The 26,355-nt window shown below is 25.3% G+C and overlaps 1 protein-coding gene across 9 annotated transcripts in view; it reads left to right on the top strand.

The window, feature by feature from the left end:
- The window catches only part of LOC127278321 (putative mediator of RNA polymerase II transcription subunit 26), a 30,706-nt gene that overhangs the window by 1,894 nt on the left and 2,457 nt on the right, over window positions 1–26,355 (top strand). For 2 of the 9 annotated variants that reach the window (XM_051299995.1, XM_051299996.1), the window contains 12 exons: window positions 2,032–2,157; window positions 10,315–12,019; window positions 12,189–12,354; window positions 12,588–12,758; window positions 23,438–23,555; window positions 23,690–23,821; window positions 24,332–24,355; window positions 24,483–24,518; window positions 24,632–24,790; window positions 25,025–25,135; window positions 25,242–25,315; window positions 26,184–26,192. In XM_051299995.1, the coding sequence (XP_051155952.1) occupies window positions 2,062–2,157; window positions 10,315–12,019; window positions 12,189–12,354; window positions 12,588–12,758; window positions 23,438–23,555; window positions 23,690–23,821; window positions 24,332–24,355; window positions 24,483–24,518; window positions 24,632–24,790; window positions 25,025–25,135; window positions 25,242–25,315; window positions 26,184–26,192 (2,801 nt within the window). In that variant the 5' untranslated portion in view covers window positions 2,032–2,061. Of the gene's footprint in view, window positions 1–2,031; window positions 2,158–9,481; window positions 9,973–10,314; window positions 12,020–12,188; window positions 12,355–12,587; window positions 12,759–23,437; window positions 23,556–23,689; window positions 23,822–24,331; window positions 24,356–24,482; window positions 24,519–24,631; window positions 24,791–25,024; window positions 25,136–25,241; window positions 25,316–25,511; window positions 26,077–26,183; window positions 26,197–26,355 lie in introns of those variants that run through there. The other 7 variants (XM_051300000.1, XM_051300002.1, XM_051300003.1 and 4 more) reach the window with 7 other exon arrangements.

The following is a 26,355-nucleotide window of genomic DNA, read 5'->3' as shown; positions in this document are numbered from 1 at the left end:
TTACTAACAAAGTAAAACCGTTATTTTAGGTTGACGTTTATTTATTGAGACCTTAGGCAAAAACTATTTTTAAAAAACCATAAAATATTAATAATAATGGTTGAATTTAATTTATGAAACTTTTTACCTACTTTATCTCATTGTCACTAATTTTTTTTTCATTCAAATAAAATTCAATATAAATATAAATAAATAAAATGTATAAAAAATCACGTACTAATCATAAACAAATTATGGTAAAAAAATAAATGTATAATATAATCGACATTCACACATGAACTAACTTTACCTGCTTTTCTTATGGTCATTTTTAAAACTTATTTTACTAATCTAAATTTGTTTATTATTATTATTTTTCTTTATGATATTATATGGCTCAGTTATGTTTTTTTAACTTTCTTTATAGATGTACATGTAGTATAATAGTTGACAAATTGATTCATAGAAGCTTATGAAAAAATAATTTCCTTGAAGCTTCTACATAAATTTAGTAGGTGTGGTATACATATATTGATTTTAAGGGTGCTATCGCCGAATTTTATATCAAAACACATTATGATGTCATCAAAATAGGTATTACAATTTTATGAGCTTAAGTTTATTTATCAAATTTTTTTCTTTTCATTCAAATAATTTCCTAATTTTTATATTTTTTTTTATTCTTTGTATATATTTTTTTTTCTTGCTATATAAATTATATATACATACTGAGTTTTCACACGTGGTTTAAATATTTATTCGCATACCTTCATATATAGATAAGAAAATCAAATAGTATGAGATTTTTTTTTATTCTGTTTTATGATACACATTATTAAGTTGAGAATTTTTTTTTCTCATCTCTTACAATGAAGGAACTTTTCTTTCTTTCTTCACGGTTCAAATCCATTGTAAAATAATCTCTCTTGTGTTCTTTGCAATTGTGTTGGCAGACTACACTGAGACGCACAATAGCTCACATGTAAAATTGCCTCATATTTTCAATGTTGTAAAATTACACGCGGTGAAAATCTTGATATAAAATTGAAACTGATGATATGTATTTTAAATAATAATTTAATATTTTTGAATTTGTATAAAATATTTTTCTTTTTTCGTATAGAAAAAATAGTTGAAAACCAAAGGCTTTGTAAAACGTACATTTATTTACACTTATTAAATGTATGGAGAAGCTTCAAAGTAGCCTTTCACAGACAACAGGAAATAAATTGTAAAATAAACAGTAAATCTATTAAAATAAATAAAATACATTAATAATTTCAATTATAAATTCAATATGGTTCCTGTTAACTTTCAATTAACATTTTTTTGAGAAATTCAATAATATTCAAAGTAGTAAAGATTAAAATGTAACCTATTTCCGGAATTTTAAATCTATAAATTATACATAAATGTTACCTTTTTTTCATATTATTAAAATTGAATTAAAATAGCATTTTGGCTTTCTCATAAAGGAAGTACTTTTTTAAAAAAGTTTATTAATTAACTATTAATTAATAATAAAATTCTATTAAAATTTGTCAAAAAAAAATTATTTTATTATTTTTCACAAACAAAATTGTAAATAATTAATTTTTAGAAAAATTATAATTGAATTATATGTGAAGCAGTCTTTCACACTCAATTGATTTTATCAGTTATATACTTATACATTGATAGCATAATATGTAATAGAAATAATTATAATTAGTATATCTTTAAAGTGTATAATATGAACTACTGGGATTTTTTAACAGTATTACAGATTAACTCAATTGCATTATCTCAACATATTTTTCGCATATGAATGATTACTGAACATATTAATCTCTCTCTAATATGTAGGTATTACACGGTCGGAATTAATTACGTATATACTAAGCAAATAACATTTGTTTAATACTTGAAATTTCTATAATGTATATTATTATTATTATTATTATTATTATTATTAATATTATTTCTAAAGAAAAGTAAATCAAAATATGAATAATTTATATTATTTGTTTGTTTTGTCATAATTTTAATAATAATTATTTATAATTGATACAGATTGCGGACAGTTAAAGTTGGCAGATCTATATGGGGCAATGCGTATCTCGTAAAGCGGGGGCTGTCATCGCAGCATCCGGCTACTCACCATCTTATAGAATCATGGACAAGCCCACCAAGAATCAGGTAACTGTTTATTATTAGTAATCTTAATAATTTACTCTTATTGCCTACCCTGTACTCTATCCATTAATATACACTTCATTTAAAGCCTGCTTAAAAAAATATGCATATATTTATTTTATTGTTTATGGAACAATACATATTTTACATTCGTCCATAACGGGAAAATAAAACATTTATATTTATTATTTTTTTACTTGAAAACAGGATATTGTTGAAAGATTATGCGCAAAAGATGACTTCCTTTTTTGAGAAAAGAAAAAGAAGAGAAATTTCTATACGAATAAATCAGTTATAATTTCATGCTATATACTATAAATAATCAGTTTGACATTATCTTATCTAGTGTCAAATACTTAATCTATACACGTGCAATGAATAATTAAATTTATCTAGTTATTAAGATAACGCGGTGAAAAAAAATAATTATTGTTTCATATAAATTTTATTTGCGCTAAATTACATTTTTATATTTGAAACATATAAATAGTTCTTTAGCTCGGAGACAAATATAATTTTATCTAATTTAAATTTAGTTTGAATAAAAAATTTCTCTTTATTCGTTAGTCAAAAATTCCTGTGACAATTTGTCGAATTATGACATGATTTTTAAATAATCGAATTTTGAATATATTCTTAGTCTCACTCAATCACAGGTATCCTTCTGAATAGATATATAACTTGATGTAATTATATTCTGACCACAGAAAAAAAAACTCCGTTATAAAACTCTCACTCTTTCCTTTACATTATTATAAATGAAACGTATTCTTTTTTTTATTTGATAATAATCAAATATTTTACAGTAAAAAAAATTAGCTACAACAGCTAAGTCGATTGCTATATGTATATGGATAGCTGTAATTATTAACTGTGGTAACTAATAATTAGCTGTGAAAGTAAATTATTGGAACTAAAAATTATTTCTGATTTTAAATTTAATAGCAAACAAGTTAGCAAAAAATTTTTTCTCCTTATATGATAAAATAATAAAAAGATAAAAATTCTTCTATTCTTTTTTACTTTCATTGAATTAAATTTCTGAAATGAATTTTCAATATGTTATTTATATTAAAAAAAAGAATATCTTTGAAATATTATTTTTTTCTTAATACTTTTAAAGATGAATTTGAGTCATATTCTTATGGTATGACCGCAACATAAAACCTTTAACTCTCAAGGTGTACTTGTTTTTTGACAATAAAAAAAATGTGTTTTCTTGCGGTAAATTTTCCCATAAAACTGCCTTAATAAATTATTCTCTGATCAAACCCCAAACGTGGGCGTTTATTATATACATCAACTTGTATTTTACTATTTAAAAATAAAAGAAAAAAATCTCTATGAATGTTATATATTTTCACGCACACATTTTTTTATTTATCAAAGAAAACATTCTTTTAATCATTATGAATTTATTAAAAATTTACAACACATTGAAAATATAATTTTCGATTTTTTGTTAAAATTTTATAATTTTCATATTTTTCATATTTTTTCATTTCATACTTTTATTTGATTTGAGTATTAAAAAAATAATAATACACATTTCCATTTAAAATAATTTGTCATGTTTTATATTCTATTATTCGGTCTCTTCTTGTTTTACTTAATTATTTAGAAATAAATAATATTGATTTCAGTCTCACTTATATTCATTTTATTGCAAAATTCTTTTAAGTCATTATATTCTAAATTATCTAGATCGACAAGATATATTCTCGTAGAAAGATCAAGTTCCCAACTTTCACTGTTTATCATTTATTATAAATCTGTTATAAAGTTCATATTAATGTAAAAAGATGTTTTCTCGATAATCTTTCAATTATGACGCTAAAAAAATTATGTTTTATTTAAACCAATTTTTTATTTTTTACAAAAAAAATGTATAAAATTTATTTAAAAATAAATTATTATTTTCAAGTAAAGTCTTGTTGATTTTTCTCGGGAGATAAAAAAATAGATAACTCTCACTGAAGTGCGAATTTCGTGTTGTCTTTGATAAAAAAAAGAATTATATGAAAGAAATTGAGAGGTTTAATTAGATCTTTTTGCAATGTATTAGTGTATATACGTGTGCGGTATAAAATCACCGATGCATGTTATAAGATCGGAATGCAAATCCGTAGGAAGTTCATTAATCAAACGGTGTATTTTCTTGTGTACAATGTGATAGTTAAGAATTTTATATGTATATATTGTATACAATAATAATGAAAGCCGGTAATAATGACCTGACTCTACGCCATTTCTAGCAAAATATATATATATATATACATTCTTCTTTTTTCACACGTGGTTTCATATATACTTTCTCGAGCAAGTTACTGCCAAATTGGCACGGAAGTTTAATATGGTATAATAATAAAATGTTTTTTGTTACCTTTTTTTTCATCAACATTCAAGAAAAGATTCACTATCTTATTAGCCGCAAATTATTCATATAAACATTTGAACCGCATATTTATTTTTGGACAAAAAATTTGAAAGTTTCAACAAATGTTTTTATACAAAATTTATACATATGGGGAGAAAAAAAATATGCCATATAAAAACTGATTTAGTATTTGAAAATTTTTTTCTTCTGTAATATTGTTATATATAGATTTTTCTGTAGAATTTTTAAATTCACCTATAAATTTCGCTTTTTTCTTTTATTGTACAAGACATTATTAAAAAGAAATGTTTTTTTAATTTCAGAAAAAAATCTTGATGATTTTGCTTCCGCACATATAATTGGCTAAGAAGAGAGAGAGAGGGGGGGGGGTGGATTTAATACGAAACATTTTTGTCGACTATATATCAACTGAAATAATGAGTATACTATTTTAAAGCGCACGTGATCGCGTGTTAATTTTCTTTGGAAATCAAATAGAATTTTGCCCTGGTCGCGCGCATATCTATTGAAATCGGTAAAGCAATCTTTCTTTATATGTCGAGATTGGACCATTCCGCGTGACTCTTCCTTCGAATGACCCGCTTTCGAGACTATACCACCTTAGGCCATATAAATGCGGATATACACCAAAGAGAAAATTTTTGCTGGTACTTTTATAGGCAAAGATGCGAACTGAGAGACAGGTTCTTCATGAATGTTCCTTCATTGATAATATCGAATCACAAATTATTTCTATTTAGAATATTTATGATAAATCGAAAAAAATATTAGTTGAATTCATGTTTCATTATATAATTTTTCTGATTTAAAATTCCAAATATTTATGTTCTGTGTGTACATAATTGTGTTACATGCTTGGAATATAAAAAGCAAATTTTAAAAATAGGATTTTATTTTTGCCTTTTTGTCATTTTACTTTCACATATATCGCATGCAATTGCCATAATGTCAAACAATTAGTTCAAGTAGATCAAGATACCTATGAGTATTTGGCTCATCAATTTAAATTCCTGTGTTTCCTAAAGAAAACACGTAGAAAGAAATCTTTATTTTATAGAATTCCAAATTGAATTTTCTAATAGTATAATTGACTTTTCAAAACAATTTTAGATTTAGAAAAAAAAAGTTGTGCGACTTGTAAAATACGTTGTTGAGAAACGTGATTTAGTAAGTGTGTTTTTAACTTGTCACTGTCAAAACACATTATTCTCCTTCTGTAAGCAGTTTTTTTAATATTCTTGATTTATGATGAAGAAAAATATAACATTTCTATAAATGGATAGAAATGATTAATTCCAGTGAAATTTCGTTCACTAATTTATACATTGATAGTATTTTTTTCGAAATTATGCGTTTAAAAAAAAGTCTTTTTAAACATTTTTCTGCAAGGACTGTTTACAGTTACAATATATCATTTTGTGCTCCTTGAATGTAGAAAGAGAAAGAGAGAATCGACTTATACGGAAGAATGTATTTGCACATGTATAAATGTTGAATTGGATGTGTATAATACGTCAGCTGATTACATGCACAACCTGAAGTTCACGCTCATAAGGTTCATCGGCCTTGTCGTGTCCTAATGGATATATATGTGAATCTACATTCTTGAACTTGAATTATTTTATTCATTTCTCTATATTAAATTATATATCTCATTTTTCTTTCTTTTTGAATTCGGCCTGTTTTTGATAATTTCTTGAAGTCCATTACATATTACAGTTATACAATTTAGAATTCTGAAAATTTCAGTTTTAACCAATTAGATAACTAATTAGGAAATAATTATATCTGTCCATCTTCATCTGAAAAGCTTTTTCTTAATTTCTATTGAAAATTTACATAATGAAAATTTTAGAAAGTATAATGTATAATTGCAGTGCAAGTCATTTGGTCAAATTAGGAAAGTTTTCTATAATCTTTTCAAATAATTTTTATTGTATGTATTGTATATAAAAAAATTAATGACCTTTGGCGATTCACGTTTTGCTATAAAACACCTTGGTCGAAAGGTTAATAAGAAACACGCTAATGCTTGAAATGTCATTCTTCTTTTGAATTTCTTGACTTGAACAACATCACGATCTTACTGATTTGATATACCGTTGTCGTGGGAAGAATATAATCTTCAAGGGAAAAAGTTCTTCTTTTTTGTAAATTATCATTTCGCAATATTTCACATTTTTATATTGAAAATTAATTAATTATACAATTAATTGTATTTTAATATAAATTCTAAATTGAAATAAAAATATTAATGAACTAATCAAAATTATGACGAGAAAGTACAGCCGCGAATTTCAATTAATTTTTCAACTGAAAATAATTTTTTTTTTAATGATTTGATGTTTGTATAAAATTGTTAAAAGTCTTGTTTATAATTAGTTTACATTCCACTTATTATCTATATACTTGATTCTTGCCGCATTGTTGAATCTATTCTATCATATTGTCATTCAACGCTCTTTAAGTGCTTTATCAACCTTATAGTTATATATATTCAAGTATATAATTTTAAGAATTACTTGAGAATTTTACTTCTCTCATTGTATTTCGAAATTGTCACGAAGGTTAGCCCAAAAAAAAGTTGATACTTTTTTACTATACCTTTTTGCGCATTTTTATATTCGACCTTTCTTTTATTTAAAAATATTTTTTACACATTGTTTTTCCTCTTTTTCTATGTCATACAATTAACCAAGATTGCAAGATATTTGGAAACGTATATAAAATTTTGCATATTGTACCATAAATTATTATTATTATTATTATTATTCTGCATTTTGAGTGTAAAGATAATATTTGCATATATGTATATTGCTTATTTGTTTTTTTATCTTTGTATCTTTTCGTTTTCTTTCTGTTTTTACTAAATGTATATAATAATGCATTCATGGTTCGTTACCATTAGAATGTACCAAATGTATGAACTTTCTCCAGATATATGCGTTTATGTAGTGAAGGGCTTCTTTTCAAAAATTTTATCCCAGAATCTCCGAAAAATAGAAAAATCATATTTATGTATATCTTCTCTAAATCTGAAAATGTAAAGTACAAATTTTATTTTTCATAATTTACTTACATTTTTACTAATTCAGAAAAAATCTACATTTTTAAAAATTATGTAAAAAAAATTTTACCAAGAAAGTTACTTTTAAGAAAAAATTTATCAATTTTTAAAAATGCTTTTTAAAAATCTAGACAACAGAATAAAATAAATTCGCATAAAAAAGATAAAGTAGAAATCTAGATTGAAAATATGCTTGCTACGTGCTGCGATCTTTTCTAGAGTTACAAGAACTTTTGCAGATAAATGTAGATTTCTACCCATTCATTTAATTTATAATAACTAAATTAAATTTGTTATTAAATAATAATTTCACTAAAATATATGATTAATTGATCTAAAATACTTAGATATTGTATATTATATAATAACTGCAAGAATTGGAAACAGTATATATTGCTTTTCTTTTTTTTAAATTCATAAAACAAAATTTTGAAACAAAAATCTCTTTTTTCGTCTTTTTTTTATAATTTTTAAAATACGTTTGCGAAAATTAGTTGAATATAACATTCTTCGTTATATTGATTCTTTTAGAGAACAATGAGTTACCGTCGATTCATCACTGATGCACAATACCTTTAGCACCCTTCTTCTTTACTTTTTTTGCAATTTTTTTTTTATATATATTTCGAGTCCCGATAACACTGCATGTAATACAAGATATTACATTTATATTACTATAAAAAATATTTTGTAAGGAAAATATTATTTTTTTTTACATAATACTATTTTTTGTCAGAATAGCGGAATGATTCAATTTGATACGAACCCCGCGAGAAAATTAATTTTAAATTCAATTTACGCCAACAAATTTTACATATTAATAAACTTAAATTATCAAGTTAATAATTAACTTAATAAATTACTTATTAAATTGATGTAATATTTTTTATTTATTTTTTTTGTCAATTTTATGAAAAAATTCAATTTATTTTCAAATTTTTAATTTTCAATTTATACAAAATATATAAATAATAAAAAAAGATATTTTGAAATATATATACATATAAAGTTATATGATGTAGTAAGAAAATAGAATTTTTATGAATGACATTCTCTTTCTTATATAGTAAAATAAAAGTAGCTCTTATATTAAGTGCGGTTGTGATGTCCCGCATTTAAAGGCAATAATTGTGCATATATACATATGTGTTGTCACCAAGATATACGTAATACATATGGTTGATGCTATATTTGTCGTTGCTTGCCCTGGAGGGAACATCATAAATGGAACCACTGAAGATGGGTTTTTGGCAAACGTTTATAAAAAAAATAAGAAACAGTAGTTTATTTTTGAAAGACGTAATAACAAATTACAAAATGAAAATACATTAAATATTATAAATTTCTCAGTTAATATTTTTCGAAAATTTACTTTTTATTTTCTTTTATTAATAAAATTGTTTTCATTTTTGTTGCAGTTTACATTAAAGTAGTTTGCCGAGTATCAAAAAAAAATTTCTAAATCAACATTGTTTATAAAAATTAAAAATTGATCTCTGCTCCGAAATAATTAAGAAACATCTGAAACAGATATTTTTTCATTTCAGATGAATATTTCGAAGATTGCAATTAATCAACTTCAGAAAATTTTCTTCATTGATTAATAAAATTGATTAAAAAAAATAAAAAATCGTTGATTAAGATATTAATTATAATTTTTTTTGTATCAAGGAGAGAAAACTTCGTGTCAAGTATCCATTCATTGTTTCTTTTTTTTTTTTTTTTTTTTTTTTATTTGCAATTATTGGATAATAAATGATTTTTCTTTTCTATACGGCACTGTGGTTTCAACCCACAGGATGAGTAGACAGGCTAGCGTCGCGACGCCGGCGCAAAGCTTTCGATCAATCTTCTCGTTTCTTCACTTGCATCAGAGTGAGGGTATCGGAGTGCCACTGAGAGGGCACGGCTGCACAGTGGTTCCTCAAATCATCAATTATTTTAAGAAAAAAAGAAAACGAATACCGGTTTATCACGATGTAACATCAACGTGACAGTATAATAATTTTATCTAACAGAAAATATGTTCTTCAATTCTTGTATAATTAGCAGCAAATTATACATTCATCAAACAAGAAAATCATTTTAAACGCAACATTTTAGAAATCGTGACATATTCTTCTTTTTGCATAAAAATTACTAGTGCGTAGTTTTAGTAGAGTAGTAGAGTGAAAAAAAGGAAATCTTGAAATTTGCAAAAACATGCATCTTATTGGATGATTTTGATTTGATTGTTTAAATAAAAAATCAAATGGCTCGACCAAGATTTGATTATGATGAAATGGATTTTCAATTTGGATTACGTTACCGAGATGTTACGGATAATGAAAAGGGAATTGTTCGTGGCGCTACGGTAAGGGAAGAAAAATAATATTTATTCCCTTTTTTGAACTATTTCATTTATACTTTAAGAGTGTATAATTTTTATGGAAATACTTTAAAAATTTATTTTTAACAATTCGAGAAATTACTTCTTTTTCCCTATTGCATGGATTTAAATGCCCTTGGCATTTTCAAGGTTCCAGAAAGCGTTGCGTGTGAATCAACTGTTACAATTATTGAAAATTTTATAATTTTCATGTTCATAGTTCATTGAACTATTTTCATGCTATTGATTAATGAAACTGATTTTTTTGTTGCTTTGAAATAAATTTTTTCTATACCAGGAAAATAAAATGATTTTTTTCTATTATAGAACGATAACAAAGGTGCGACGAAAAGAGGTATGCCATATACAAGAGGAACAGCCATGTCCTTTGGATTTCGTAGGAGACCAACAACTGGAATTCCCGTGCCAGTGACAAATTATAACGCAGAGTCAAGTGTAATCCATCAAAGATCAAAATCAGCTGGTGCCGAGCACGATCGAAGGCGTGATGATAATTATCAACAGGGAAAAACGCAAACATCATCATCGGGACGTTCAACACCTCGACTGGCACCACCTAAAAAAGAATCATCCGGTTTAAATATTAGAACCAATCGCTTTGGCTTCCGACACACACAAGCTAAATTTACCGATAAGGTTTCCGATGTTTGTACAAGTCATTTGAATCAAGATAAACATGTCACTCAACAACCAAGTATTCAACAACAACAACAGCAGCAGCAACAATTACAACAACACGATAATTACAATTTGAGACAAAGTAGATCACCACACGCAGGTCCACCAATTACAAAACCAAGACCCTCACCAGTTAATCATCCATCTTATAACAATAATCATCTCTTACAAAATGATAGAAAAATCTCCGGAATACCAGAGCCTGTTAGTAAATATACATTGCACACAAGTCATTTACCACTTCCGCAATATGCCATTAGAGTGAGTGACTCAAATTCAAAAATTGCCAAAACTGTCGCCAATCAAAGTCGAAAGGTCTCGACAAATTCAAGAGGATGCTCCAGTTCGAAAGATGGTTCCGGTACCGAGGATTCAGGTGTTGGTAGTCATCATGGATATTCAGATGAGCCGGATATGGCGCGTGGTTTAGATATTATTGACAGTAGTTCAGCAGCAAGCAATAGACGTCACGTGAGACCGCGAAATTTAAGAATGGTTGTCTCGGGAAAGAGTTTTGATGTACGAGACGTTGATGACGATAGTACAGTGACAGAAATTTCTGTAATTCCTCTACCAAAATCATTTGCAACACCTAATATCAATACAGGATTAGTGAGAGAGAGAACAACGCATTATCAAAGAATTCTCAACAAAGACAATAGATATACTGAATCGACAACGTCAATGTCAACAACATCATCTGAAGGTTACGATGACGGCCTAGAAGAGAAGGTCTATAAAGACAGATCACATTCCGAAAAAATTCCCTCCATCAAATCTGATTTTAGTCCACCAAGTTCTGATGATCCAGAATATGGACATGGCGAGGCAATGGCTGATGAATATTCATTTAGTTCAAGTGACGAATGTCAAAGGATAAATTCCACTGAGCATTTGAAAACAATTTCTAATGCAGCGAAAAATGGAACTTTGCCTAAAAATGCATTGCGATCGGTATTATTGACAATTGAAGATCCTGCATTTGCGGCTGTTGCTGCCACAGCGACAGCGCTTATTGATGATGAAACATCACCGGTTGATAGTTTATTTGATAGTCCAACAGTCAGTATTACACAATCTGATGGCAAAACAAAGAAAGAAGGTGATAAATCATTAAATGGTGTCGATGATGATAGTCCAGGAACACCGACAAATGCTTCTAATTCATTGAGTTTATCCGAGGGTAGAGAATTTTTTGATGACGAAATTGAGGATCAACCGGGATTAATTTTTGATGATACTGGACGAGTGCCAATTGAAAATCGATCAAGAACTAGCAGTCAAGCACACACGGAGAATAGTCAAACTTTAATTGAGTCTACACCTAAAACAGGTGAGTGACAAATAACTGAATCGAAGAAAAGATTTTTTTCTAATCGTAAATCAGCAATTTCTTTGGATTTTTAAACATTCTTATTACTATTCTATACTATATTTCGTTTATTAATTTCGAGGTTTAGGGAAAATTAAAGGATTGTATTTAATATTTATATTTTTTTTAGTTTTGATACAACCCAAAAGTGTGGAAAATAGTCCCATGCGAATGCGTCGAGTAACACGAGCAGGAAGTATAGATACTTTATCTTCATGTGAATCGATTGCATCTGATGATTTAATGTTAGATTATGAAAGAAGTGAAGCTAGTTCTTATGGAGACACTACACTTAGGTAAATTTTGATATTTATATATATATATATATATATATATATATATATATATGAAAGAGTTCAACATAAATATTTAAGTTTTTTTTTATATTAATATTATATTTTTTTATAATTAATTTTCTTTTATACTAATTTTGATTATTTCATTTTTTTCAGCAATGTTCAATACTATTTCATTGGGATAATTTTTTTTCTGTTTATCGATTATTGAAATACTTAATTTTTTTCTATAGGATTCATTCGTCGCATAATGACGAGGATGTCAACGAGCTATTAGATCTGGAAGTACAAAGTCAAGAAGTTATGAGAGAATGGACTTCACTGTTGGGGGCGCATCATATTAATACCACTAATAACAACGCTAATCTTGGCATCAATAATAATAATCCCACCACGGATACGGGGTATGTAAATGATATTTTTAATTTATTATACTTTTTTTGCTCTTCAGTACGAATCGGTAAATACTTTTGTACATGCATAATGAATAATACACTGTAATTGCTTCTAATTCTACAAAATTTTATAATTGTTTCCTTTTTTCAAAAAGAAATTAAATAAATAATTTTTTATTTACAAATTATTTAATTTCTATAGAATTAAATTAAAATACAAATTATTTAAATAAAATGCTAGTAATCTCAAAGTTTAATTTAAGAAGTGTGCAAAAGTATTTTCGAATTTATCGTTACTGTTTCTTGCTGTTTTCATTTTTTTTTTTTTTTTTTTTTGCTGAGAATTTGAGAAAATGGTGAAATAAGACTTTGCAATTGATTGCTGGTACTCATTTTTTATTCTTTTAATTTTGCTGCTTTTTGACAAAAAAGTTACATCGCCTTTAAAATATTTTGCTTGATTAGTAAGCTTTTTAAATGTATGGAAATATGATTTAAAAAAATATACACTGAGATAAAAAATTCTTACTCTTTAAAAATATAAATTTTTTATGAAAATTTATGAAGAAAATAGTTAAGATTTTTTAAATTGCATTGGATTTTATAAAAAAAAGTGTTATGGTAAAACGTCAATATATTGAGCGTTCCGTATTAGTTTCATTATAAACCAGTAGTTCATAAGTGACATACTACTGGCTTCTGTTTGCGTTTAAAACAATCGGAACATTTTATATGGTATTTTTAGGAGAGCTTAATCGATAAATCGTTAAATTAATTTTTCGTTTGTCAAACTGATGAATATTTTTTATTTTAAAATTGCACAATTTATAAATATACATTTGAGAAAAATGATCGTCTTTAAATTGATATTTAATATATTAATATTTTTAATTATAGATTGAAAATTATTTTTAATCGAAGATTGAATATTATTTTTAATCATTATACTAATAGAATGAGAGAAACTCTATTTTGATTAAAACAAAAAAAATTATAAAAACTAAAATATTTGGAATCTTGAAATACTTTTTCCAATAGTATGAAATATATCAGATTTTCCAAAGTCTCAAAGGAATATTCCAGATGATTTTAGTGGAATATTTCAAACTATTAAAGTTGGTATGAAAACTTTTTTTTTGTCCCGTTTTTAACAGAATTTATTAAATTTTTTATAAAAGCGTAGCATTTTTATTCTAAACATATTTTAGTCGACGTTTAGAAATTTCAAATATTTTTTTTCTATTTAGAATTTCGTCTTACCCCATTCGAAAAGAATTAGAAAAAAAAAATTTTTTTTGTGTACAGTAAGTTTATCAGCTCCCTCCCTTCGTTGTAACTCGTTGCTAAGGTTCAGCGCAGCCGGTGCGGCACGATTTTAGCTTGTGGTGTACACACATATTGTAATCGTGTTGGCGAGTAATGCCAGTTGAAGTGCCAGTCTACTACAGTCAGTCTGAGTCAGCCGCATAGTCTGACAATAGTGTTTTCATGGTAGTATACTTACGAAATAAGGATATTTCTCTTAAACAATTTCCTTTCGTTATTGCCAAACATATAACAAATAATTATTTCCATATATTATACCTAATGAGAAATCAAAAGAAAATGTACGATTTTTTTAAAATCACAAATTTTAAAACAGTGTACCCTTTATAAAAAAAATAGTGTTGACTCAAGTGCCATAGTGATTTTAAAATAATTCCTCTCAAATGCATTAACTAATGTTATTGTTAAAGTCGAAAGTCTATAGTAAATAAATTTGTACCTTCTTCTATTATTTTTTCAAAATACAAAAAATAACTCGAGAGAAATATGTACTTATTCATAATTATTTTATAAATATTCTTTTCGATTTTTTTTTAAATTTTACCTATTTGTTTTTAAATTATAATGAAGATTTAAAAAAAAGAATTCTTTACCTCTTTTTTTAAATTTCGTTTCTCGTTCGAGATTTGCACTTACAATTAGTTTAGAGTGGTGTAGTTTTTTTGCCTCTTTTACTATAATTTCTCTTTAAGATCATGACACAGAAACATTATTATATTTCCTCGTAGTTCATTGTTTATCATTCCGTGTAATATTATGCGTGTATTACGCTTGTTCAGTTTTTGTTACGTCGCATGTTCAGCATTCCCATTTTGTTCCAAAGGACAAGGTCGACTTTATATTTGCTTTACGCCATTTTCTATTACCAAAAATTATTATTATCTTTTAATTACATATAAGATTAAATTTGAGATATCCGTTATTTGTATTTAAAAAAAAATTATATTTGATTGAATGTAATAAAAATAATGTAGAGACAAGAAAAGAGAAATCTAGTAATATGAAAAATTACAGCTTTGTAATTTAATTATGTAGTTCCGAAAAATGAAGAATATCTTATTTATATAATATTTGAAAGAAATAATTTTAATTCTTATGTCAAATGATCAGTAATAATTTTGTTATATGTCCCAGAATTTATGTCTCGCTAAAACTGGTTTTTTTCTACTGAGAAATTTTTCATTTGAATATAATAGAGAAGCCAAAATTTCTTTCTTCTTTCAAATTTTTTCTGTTATAATTTTAACGTGGATTAAAAAATTTTGTTTAGTAATTTTTTATATCCTTTTTTATATATACCTATATGTATTCTCGTATTTACTCGTGGTGGCTTGGCTGTTATGTATAGGGATTGCTTTGTATTTCCTCGTATATTAAAGCAATAATAAAATTGAGATTAAAAAGAAAAATTAAAACAAAAATTCTGGAATCCCTTAAAGTGATTATTGCGGACGGTATTTTGTGTTCTAGTGCACTAATAAAGCAAGTCAAGCAAATGAATATTGCTGACGAGGATGATCCTTTGGGTGGTGACTACTACCAGCTGACTTATTCTAACTAACAACTACTTCATCGGTCCGCCTTTGCGGACCAAAGCAAAACGTTTAAATAACTAACAATACAATCCCTTTTTTTATTTAATATTAATATAACAAACGCGGACATATACAGGAAAAAAAATTTATAAGACTTAGAAAGAAAAAAAACTATTTTTTTCATAGAGCAACAAAATTCGTCTCCATGCGAACGATATAGTATCTTTTACTATGGAATTTTAAATCTATAACACCATCATTTAAGATTGTTGAGGAGAAAGTGAAATACGTATTTTTCCAATTTCATATACCTCTTGACTAGGTACTCAAATATGCAATCGCATTAATTGAATTAAATAATTCCTTGACAATTATTAACCTGATCAGTTATAAAAGTATAAAATTCATAACATAATAATTAATAACAATAATAATGATAATAAATAATTAATCAAGCATGTTAATAATAAAATAGTAATAACAAATATTTATAACAATAAAAACAAAAAATATTGCGTTTAAAATTCTTTATTTTTTAAATAATCGTTAAATAATAAATTATTGAAATTTCGTGGTTCTTCCCTATTAATAATAAATTATATAAATAAAAACGTTAAATAGTTACTTTGAAGTTTAAAATAAATTGCATCTTCCATATACATAGTTATATATGGGGCATTCTACGAAAAATTTTTATTCAAAATTTTTTTTGCCTGGAACATTTTTTTTCTGAATCTTTATGAAAAATAAGAGAATACGTATTTTTTTCTTTTTTGATTTGATGAAAGTTACGGGAGTTATGAATTTTTTAAAATTAAAGTTTACACGAAGAAGGTACTTTTCAAACGCGTTGTTCTTCATTAAAACGAAAAGATGGAAAAAAATGTGTCATATGAAATTTGTTGGAAATTTTTCAAATTTTTTATATATGCAATAAAAAATAATATATTTTTAGTGGAAATGCCCAAAAAGTCAAAATTAAAAAAAAATATTGATTTTTCTCAAAGAGAGACACCATGGATTTTCAATTTTGTTTTTTGCAATACAATCTCTAATAAATAAAGAATTTTTTCCCGTATATTAGAAAGTGGCGTTTTTTGGAATCTAAGAAGTATTTCAGATTTTCGAGTTGAGTAAAGAGAGCTTGAAACTCCTTTTTTATAAATGTAAAACATAATTTCACTCCATTTTTATTCTAAGTCATTTGTTTTCTCTATAGTACTTGAATGTTTTTTTTTTGACAGATGTGTAAACTATCAATAAAAATACGTAATTTTAAATTATTTATTTTCAATGTCTTCAATAAACATTTTTCGTGATCACTGTTGAAATCCATTTAAATTAAAAGCACATCTTGTTAAAAGGAATTTACGCAAATTAAATGCTCAACTGTTTAACAAACTTTCAATCATAACCCAAAAAAATGTTTTGGCTAATAAATCTATTGTTTGTAATGATTGTAGAATGAAAATTAGAAAACTAAACATGAGTTTTTAAAAAGTACACTTTTTAGTGTTTTATTTAATTATTTAAATTATATTTAATTTATACTTAGTATAATATACATATATGTATATTTATATGGGGTTATACTTACAATTACTTACAAAAAAAAATGTTGAATAAAAATTTTTCGTAGAATGCCCCATATCTATACTCAGAAGAATATTTAAATTATATTAATAATTACTATATATTAATAATCAAATAAAATGTTAACAAATTTAATTGTACTTAAAAATACATATATACATTTTAACAAAAAAATAAGTCAAACTTACATTTAAATAAATAAAATATAAAATAAACACAAAAAATAATTAGAATTTAATTAATCGTAACTATTTTAAGGGCATGTAATGAAATTTTTATTAGCAATTTCTCTTTAATTTTTTAAACATAAATTTTTATAGAATTATATATGACAAAATTTTGACTTGAATATTCCGGCCTTTAATCTTATAAACCGATCCAATTAAATTTCTATAAATATTTTTGGTATGTTTTTTAATATATAAATCACCTATAATTTTTTTTGTAAAATTGTTATAAATTTACTGTAAAAAAATAATAGATATCTAGTCTTAAAAAAATTAAATACTCTTAAAACAGTAATTTAATTCAAAATTAATATACAATTTAATTAAATTATATGTAATTAATATCTAAAAAAAAATAAATCGGAGAATAATAATAGTTAGATATTAAAATTATTTAAATTATATTACGTTAAATTAATTATATTTATATTATACACATACAATATATACCTATATATATATATATATATATATTTGTATAATGTATATTTCAAATGCAATAAGTAAAAAATTAATCCAGTAAAAAAATATTTTTAAAAAATATCCTATATTAATAAAAATTGAAACTCCAACGGAAGATGTTACAAGAAAATTTGCTTTCGACTTTAACTTACATATTTATATGATCCTTCAGTAAATGAAGATGAATATATCAAATGAAGAGCGAGAGTTTTAGTTGAGATCGGATACTTTGAGATTAGATAAAAAAAAAGAAAGAAAAAAGTGAAACGTTTTGAAAAATTTTGAATGGGAGGAGAGACAAGAAAAAGAGACGAAATTCCGGATGTGAAGAAGGCTGGAAAAATAATGAAGGAACCAACTAATGCAGCATCCCCTACTAATATGGCTTCTGCCAAAGGGTAAATAGCTGCACTAATATCTGCATCCTCTATCTTCTCCCCTTTTTACACGTATATATAATGTATGTTATATGTATATGTATATTTCAAAATGCAAAATCTTACTATATCTTGAGAACTTCGTATAAAAATATCACTTTTAAAAAATATATGTAGAAAAAAAAATATCAGACTATATTTATACGTATCTATTTTTAATTAAATACGTGCAATAATAGATATGTATACATATATAAACGGTTGAGAATATGACGCACATTCCTGTAAAAATAGAAATTGACAAAATAATAATTTTTTTGTGTTCGCAGGGAATATTATTTTAATCCAACTAATACTTTTTTTTTATCAAGAATTAGGAAATCATGCTGCAATATTTTTTTAAGATATATTTATTGTTCTGCTTGTGCTTTTCGATTTTTGACTATCTGTATGGAAAATTTCGAATTCCTTTCGGACACTTGGAATTTTTATAACTAAGCCACATTGTTAGAAATATTTTTTTAAAGAGAAGAAAAATAAAATTGAATTCTTGTCATTACATAATTTAGAAGAAAACTTTTTTTTTGAGAAAATCGAAACAAAATAGGGGAAATATTAAAATTTAATTAATTTCTAACAATGTTCATATTTCCCAGCCTGTGGCATGAATTTCTATGTATACTAATATTTGATTCGTAGACTTACAATTTGAAAATTATTATTAGTAGATAAATGTATATAATTGTACTTGCGCTGTAATTTATATATCATTAGAATTTAGTTTTATTTCATTAAAAATTTATTCACTGCTCACAGTACTTTACAGCTTGTAGAGAATAATTTATGTTAAAAGTTTTCTTTTATTTGTTGAGTATTTTACATGTTTGTAATATTTATGTACATACTGAAAGTTAGAAATTTTCTCTTTTTAAAATAATGCATTCTTTCGATTTACATAAAAAAAGAAAAATAATTTTTGCTTTTTTACGTGCTTTGAAAATATAGATATTATATATTCGAGATACTTGAAAAAAATTATGACTTCAAAGCGCATTATTATATAATATTTTTCAATAATATTATTAGGAAAAATAATAGAAATGTCTCAGAATTGTCATCAGGTTAATAATTGCGAGTACTGCATTTAAACAATATTATTCTTATATCCTTTTGCTTTTATGGTGTGTAACAAGATTATCTTTCACATCCTTGAATAAGACAATATTGTCAATTATCTTTTGTATAGTACATACGTTACAATATTTGATTGGGTCTAATTATTTTACAACTTTATGAAAATGCACTACTTTTTTTTTATTGAATTAAACAAAATTTGCTTTACGTAAATGCTTTAAAATGACAATTTTTGTCTGAAACCGTTTTTGAACATTTTTAAAGATTATTTTTGTAAATTAAATTATATACCTATTTACCATGTTTATTGGCCATTATTTTTATTTAATTAAGAAAATTTTGAACGTTTCTTGAGTAAATCTCAAATATAAACTTTCTACCATGTTTTTTCGATCCGCTTATTAGCATTCATTTGCAATTAATTAATTGTTAATTTAAAAGTTTATTACATTTTTTGTAATGATTTGAAGATTTTATAGAAAGTTGTAAAATTCAATTTCGTTTAATATATTTGATATCATTTGACAATCTATTGATTTAATTGTATGTGTGTGTCATAAGTGGTAGAATTTAATTATTTGTCTTACCATTAGTCTTGTTTTTTTTAACCTGATGTTTTAATCAGAAAACCTATTTAAGTTCTGACTCATATTTTTTATTATCAATATCACACAATGTGTTCAATATTGTTGATGTATTTTTTTTTTTTTTTTTATTAAGTTTTTTCATTTTTAATTTTACTAAATATATTTGTTACCATGACAATAATAATTATTAATAATTATTATATTTATTAATTATATAAATCAAATTTATTGTCAAAATTTTTTTTTGTTCTTCTATAAACAATTTTTTCTTTTTGTATGATATTCTGTCACAGCTTGTGGGCTATAAAATAAGTTTTTAAGAATAGTGATTCTTAGGGGAGGTCAGAGAGCGTGAATGGTTGGTATATCTTTCAAGCAGGAAAAGAATGGAAAATTTCGAATGAAAAAAAACGAGAAACCAAAGAACAATGAACCTATAATTATAAATGCACAATCAGTTTTAAATACGATTGAAAGCTATTATAATTTTTTTACAGTAGTAAAATCATTTGTTAGCACCATTGAAGTGGAAAATTTGTTATACAATTTTTATTTTAGTTAGAAACATTTTATTATTGTATTATTTATTTTATTAAAATTTTTGTAAATATCAAATTGGAAACTTTTTCTTTGCTTTTAAAAATTAATATATATATATATATGTATACAATAACAATAAATGAAAAATTTTTTAAATTGTATAAAAAAATTTAATTGGACATTACATTATCGTGGATAGAATTTATTATTAAGTAATGTATTAAGTAATTTTTGGGGGGATTGAAAAAATTGATATCTGAGAATATAATATATGGAAACCGCGATTATATAGCTTAAATGATTAAATAATAGAATTTTCTTGAGGTCTCTTTTTTACTTGATCAATCAGAGCGTTACTAGTTGGTCAACTAGCGGAGGGAACTATTTTTCCCCTTCTTTCCACTTATTAAAAAACCAGGACATTACTTGATTTATATAAGTTTCTTTTCTTCTGAAGCAAATTTTCTAGATATTATATATTTTTTAAAAACACGTAAAATTATGGTAGGACAAAAAAAAATTTTTTTTGTGATCTCCATTTATACGATTCATTATTGACATTGTTCATCGTTTAATTTTTATAATTCAATAAATTTATTCCACACAATTTCCGCTTTCAATTCCTGTTCAACAGTCCGAATCACAAACCCCCAACCCTTTGTGCATCAGACAAACCTGATGTCTAGCCAAAAAAAGTTTTGGCTAGACAGCAAAGTCAATTGCAGATAGTGAAAGTTTTTGGCAAGGGAATTTTATTTTTGTCTGAATAGAGAATTTACGTTTTATGTTCCCATAATTTTTTTTTTTTTTTAAATTGAAAAACTACTCCCATTAATATTTCTATCTGATATCAAATGAGAACAAAAATTTATAAAATTGAGCGAGTTTACATATTTTTTATATTCCTTGAAGAATAATAGAATTTTTTTTCTATTCATGTAAAATAATTGTTTAGTCAATTAAATGGATATTTGTTTTAAAATACAAAGTTTATTAATTTACTTGATTTAAATAAAAATGTTTTAAATATTTTTTTTGAATAACTCAATTATTTGAAGTAATAATTAAAGTTTTTTTTGTCAGTGTTTCAATATTTCAAGAAAAATTCTATGAAATATTTGAAAGGAATGTGCTTGGATCCTTTTGTCAAGTTCTCAATCTCTCTTCTCGTCACCTTATTTCTTTCAACTTGAGCGAACAAGTTCAGCGGTATCGAGCGTATAACGACGAACTAGGATAGGCGCTTGCGCCGCTTCCTCAGTACATCTTTTAATATTTTCTCCATCCTTACACTGTGTGGTACCGCAGTTCATTTTTTGAAAATGTAAATTTACCAAATTATTAATTTGTTTCTCCAAAATATTTTCTTCTTGTGGAAATACTTCTCCGCGATATGTGGAATTTTTGTGATAAGTTTATAGTAAAAAAATTGTTTATGATTGGAAAAAATTTTACATTGACCCAAAAGGATAATGCAAAAATATCTGCTGTTTAAAGGTCATAATCATGCGCGTGATGATATATTTCTCTGAATTTTTATTATAATGTTGAAAAAAAATTGTGTGATAAGCCTCAATTTTCTTCATTTTTCTGTGAACATTAAAAGCTAGTATTGAATATTTTGATAATTTGTTTTTAACATTTATGAATTCATTTTATCATTTTACATAGTTTTTCAATTTAAATGAAAAATTGTCAAACTGAGTATGTTATGTAATTTTATTACTAATTTTAATGATTGAAGTACATATTAAAATTAATCAGAATTTCAATTTCATAATAATAAATTGTAAATTGTACTTTTAACATTATAATTTGCATTTGGCAAAATAAGACGACCTTGCAAAATATCTAAAATTGTTACAAAGTTTCGAAAGATAATCCAAAATTTGTGCAATTATTTTGTATAATGTTTATAAAAATCTTTTGTTATTCTTATCATTAATTTTTATCAAAATATTCTCAATATTTTTTTTTCCATCCATATTGCAGTGTTGTCTATAATCTGAAGAATATTATACTATACATAAAAATGTTATTAGGAAATTGAGAAAAAAAGTCCTGGGATGATGTTTCGTAGAAAAATGAAAAAATTAAAGTTGTGATTTATTTTTTAGATAATTCTATATGCAAGAGAATAATAATGAGCAAAAAGGGAAAATATATAATTATTAAACAATAAAATTGTCCCACCATTATGGCGTCATTAATTCCGGAAATGAAAGGCGCGAGACGTCGTTCAGGTTTACCTGTCAGGGTTCGTAATAACACTCCTTCAGCAAGTGTTGTGAGTGTAATGGAAAATAGTCATAATATTGAATCTCGAATTCGTGATGAAGGTGTAGATTCGGGTCTTTCTTCGGAATGTACCACTCCAACGGGAGGTTCTCCACCTCCAAGACAAGCCAGAGTTTCAAATATTTCGGCATTAATAGCCGCATCACGGGCCAAACTAGAAAATGATAGGTAGATATTTAATATAAAAAAGAGTACCAGCAACAACTGTTTTTTTTATATAGAAAAAAATAATTTAATAATTAATGAATAATTTAATGTAATTATATATGATTTTTTTTATAATATTCATAGAATTTTAGTCAATGGTGGCTTTTAATATTCTATATGTAGTATATACGTACAATAGCATTAACTATTAAGAAACAAAACGCATGAATCATGAGTTTAAATTTCCGCAATGTTTCGAATAATTCATATAAGCCAATTTTAAAAAAATTTTGAGAAAATGTTCCTTGATGTAAATATAAAATTTGTTTTCGTTATTATTATTATAAAAACCTTATAAAATTCAGTTAAAAAGAAATTCGATTTTGGAAATTTAAATTAATGAGTTTTCAAGAAAATATAAATAATTCGCAAAATAATTTTATTAATTTCATGATTTTTCAGAATTACCAATAGCAGAACGACGAGACTGTTAAGAAATAGATCGGGAGCCGATTCTCCAAAATCACTGGATAGTACAAGATCGCGACAAGTTTTCAGTCCCCTTCGACCCCCTAGAAATGTAAGTCACATTATTTTTTCAATGAAAAATATTGACATATAAAAATAGTCAAATTCATTTTCTTTTTAATCGCAAAAAAATAAATGAAGAAAAAACATTTAAATGAGTAACATACAGTGATTATTTTATTAAAGGTTCAATCGCCAGGCTTGGATTCCGGTGATGAAGGAAGCCTCCGACTGGAACGTGGGACTTATCAGCATATGTTTCAGGACATTGTCTCCATTAAGACTATGCTCTTGAAATTAAAAAGGGTTCTTCAGGAGGTAAATTATTTTTATTTTCAAATATATATATATATATATTTTGTCTCATTGTCATTATTTATGTGTGCTTTTTTCCTATACACTTTATGTAATGTTCATTTTATCTATCAGGATCTTCCATTACTTGTAATAATAATTTTTTTTCTCATTCTTTGTGAGATCATAGAATCATATTATACACTATATTTTTAATAATCTCTTAATCTCTAATAATCTATCTCTAATTTTAATGTAACTAATCTAAACAAATTTGCTTTTAAAAAAAAATTGAGCTAATTGTAAGTTTTACATATCTTTATAATTAAAATCCGACAATATTAATGAGAATTAAATATTCTGCTTTAAAATATATAAATTTATGTACAAATATTTAAAAAAGTTAATGAGTAATGGAACTTCTGACATTTATTATTTAATTCGTTTGCATATTATTTTTGTGTTTTTCACATTAACATGCTTTTTTCTGTTGTTGTCTTGTTTTTTTGGTCCTTCTTCGTTTTGCCTTTCAAGTCAGGAGAGAACGGTTTGACGAGGGTAGGTTGAATATTTAATATACATTTTTCATCAGCATATTTTTTAATTGCTTTTTATTGTTTTACACATGTTACTTTCCTTTATTTATTTTAACGAACATATAATTGACAAATTTTATTATTTGCAGGCTGAAACTCTCAACCCATTCGATAATTCATTAAAGGTCAGTATATTTTATATTATTATTTTGTTACTTTATATTTATTGTATTAAATATTGAATTATTAATAGATGTTAAATTATTTATTTACGTAATTAATTTTAAATTTGTTACAGAATGGTCTCTTCTACAACCTGAATGAGGATGGAGCGACTGATGATAATACAAACGCTAGCAATGTTAAGGATAAAGATGAAATTGTTGATTTAAGAAGGCAAGTGATATTCTTGCAAGGACAAGTTGATGATAAAGAGCGCACGATACAATTGCTTCAGGTACACTTTTTTTGTAAAATAAATTTAAACTCCTTTTTTAAATTACCATCGGTAAGTATAATAAATTATTAATTTTAACAATTGTCATTTATTACTTCAGTTAATTATTTAAATTAATAGAAGAATTCAATTGATATATATTCTAAAGAAAGGGTTTATTTTTTAGAAAAATCTAATTTAAAAAAAGATTATCATTACTGTTATTGTTGATAATTATTAATCCTATAATTTTAGTTGCAAATGACAAAACATCAGGGCGTGAATGGTGTTGACCCTCAAGTAAAATATTCTTTAAATCAATGTCGAGCTAAAGAAACTTGTAATGCGGCCACACAAACAGAGAAGGTAATAATTATTTTTATGAACAAATAGTTTAATTTATACTTTTTATTTTTGTAACGTGTAATTTTACAGTATTTTATTTATTATTTTTTATTTTTTATTTTTGAAGATACGTCCAGTGTCTGCGGGACCTGCGTTATTACAGTCACTTCCTCAGGATGGAAACATGGGGCCTCTCGTTAGGTAAGTTTTAATAATTGTTAAATAATAATAGAAATAATGAATTTATCAAAATTGGATAAAACTTAAATGTCCGCATTCACTTTCACATTTAGTAGTGATTTATACATAATATATATTATTTCATCTCATCTGACACAAAAAAATTACCTATTGTTGTCGCTGCTCTGGCTCTTCTCGGGTGGTACACAAAAAACAGCTTCAGGATCGGGAAGGTAGAGTCCGTCAGTTTGTGTGATTTGCTACTGGGATATTTGATACTTTGTACATTGAATGCTCTCATTTACATTCATTTGAATCATCTGCCAACTCTTTACTTCATTACTTAGAATTTTACTTTAGTTTCTCTTGCATGTGAATTGGTACATTTTTATTTCTTCTGAATTGCATTAATTTTCTTTTTCTGATTTGATTTTGGAATTTTTTTAAATTTATATTTTCGAATTTGAAAAAAGTCAAGTCCTGAAAAAGATTTCTTTTTCTTGTACCGAAATAAAAAATAAAATTACTATTAATTATTATTTGCTTTTTGGTGAAATTATTTTTTTTGACTGAGACGTTTTAAAGTACATAAAAAATTTTCTTATGCTTTTAATTCTTTTTAAATTTTGTTGAATGTTTTATTAGCTTTAATAAGTTTTCTATTTTTTTAAAATTATAAGTAGAATTCATCCTCAATAATGAATAAATTGCGATGAAAATCCAGCTTTTACGCATTTTGAGTGAATTGTGATCGTTGTTATTGACTGCTTTTTCAAAAACAGAAAAGAAAAAAAATGTATATTATTCAATTAGTCTGATTACGTTTTCTACATATTAATACGATCGTAATAAATTTATAAATAATAATGTTTCATGCTGCGTTGTTCAGCCATGTGGGGTAGGTCTGTTTTCAATTCATTATAATTATATCCTAAAATGGAAATATTAAATTACTTTTACAAAATAAAATTTTGTTTAAATTTCTAAACAATTTTAAATTGATTTATTATATTTCTATTTTTAAACATATATATTTCTACTAAATTTCATTTTTCTATTTA

The sequence above is a fragment of the Leptopilina boulardi genome, unplaced genomic scaffold, assembly GCF_019393585.1.
Source record: "Leptopilina boulardi isolate dan_hultmark-lab unplaced genomic scaffold, ZJU_Lbou_2.1 LbouV2_202, whole genome shotgun sequence".
NCBI lineage: Eukaryota > Metazoa > Arthropoda > Insecta > Hymenoptera > Figitidae > Leptopilina > Leptopilina boulardi.
This window is presented reverse-complemented; position numbering and strand designations above follow the sequence as displayed.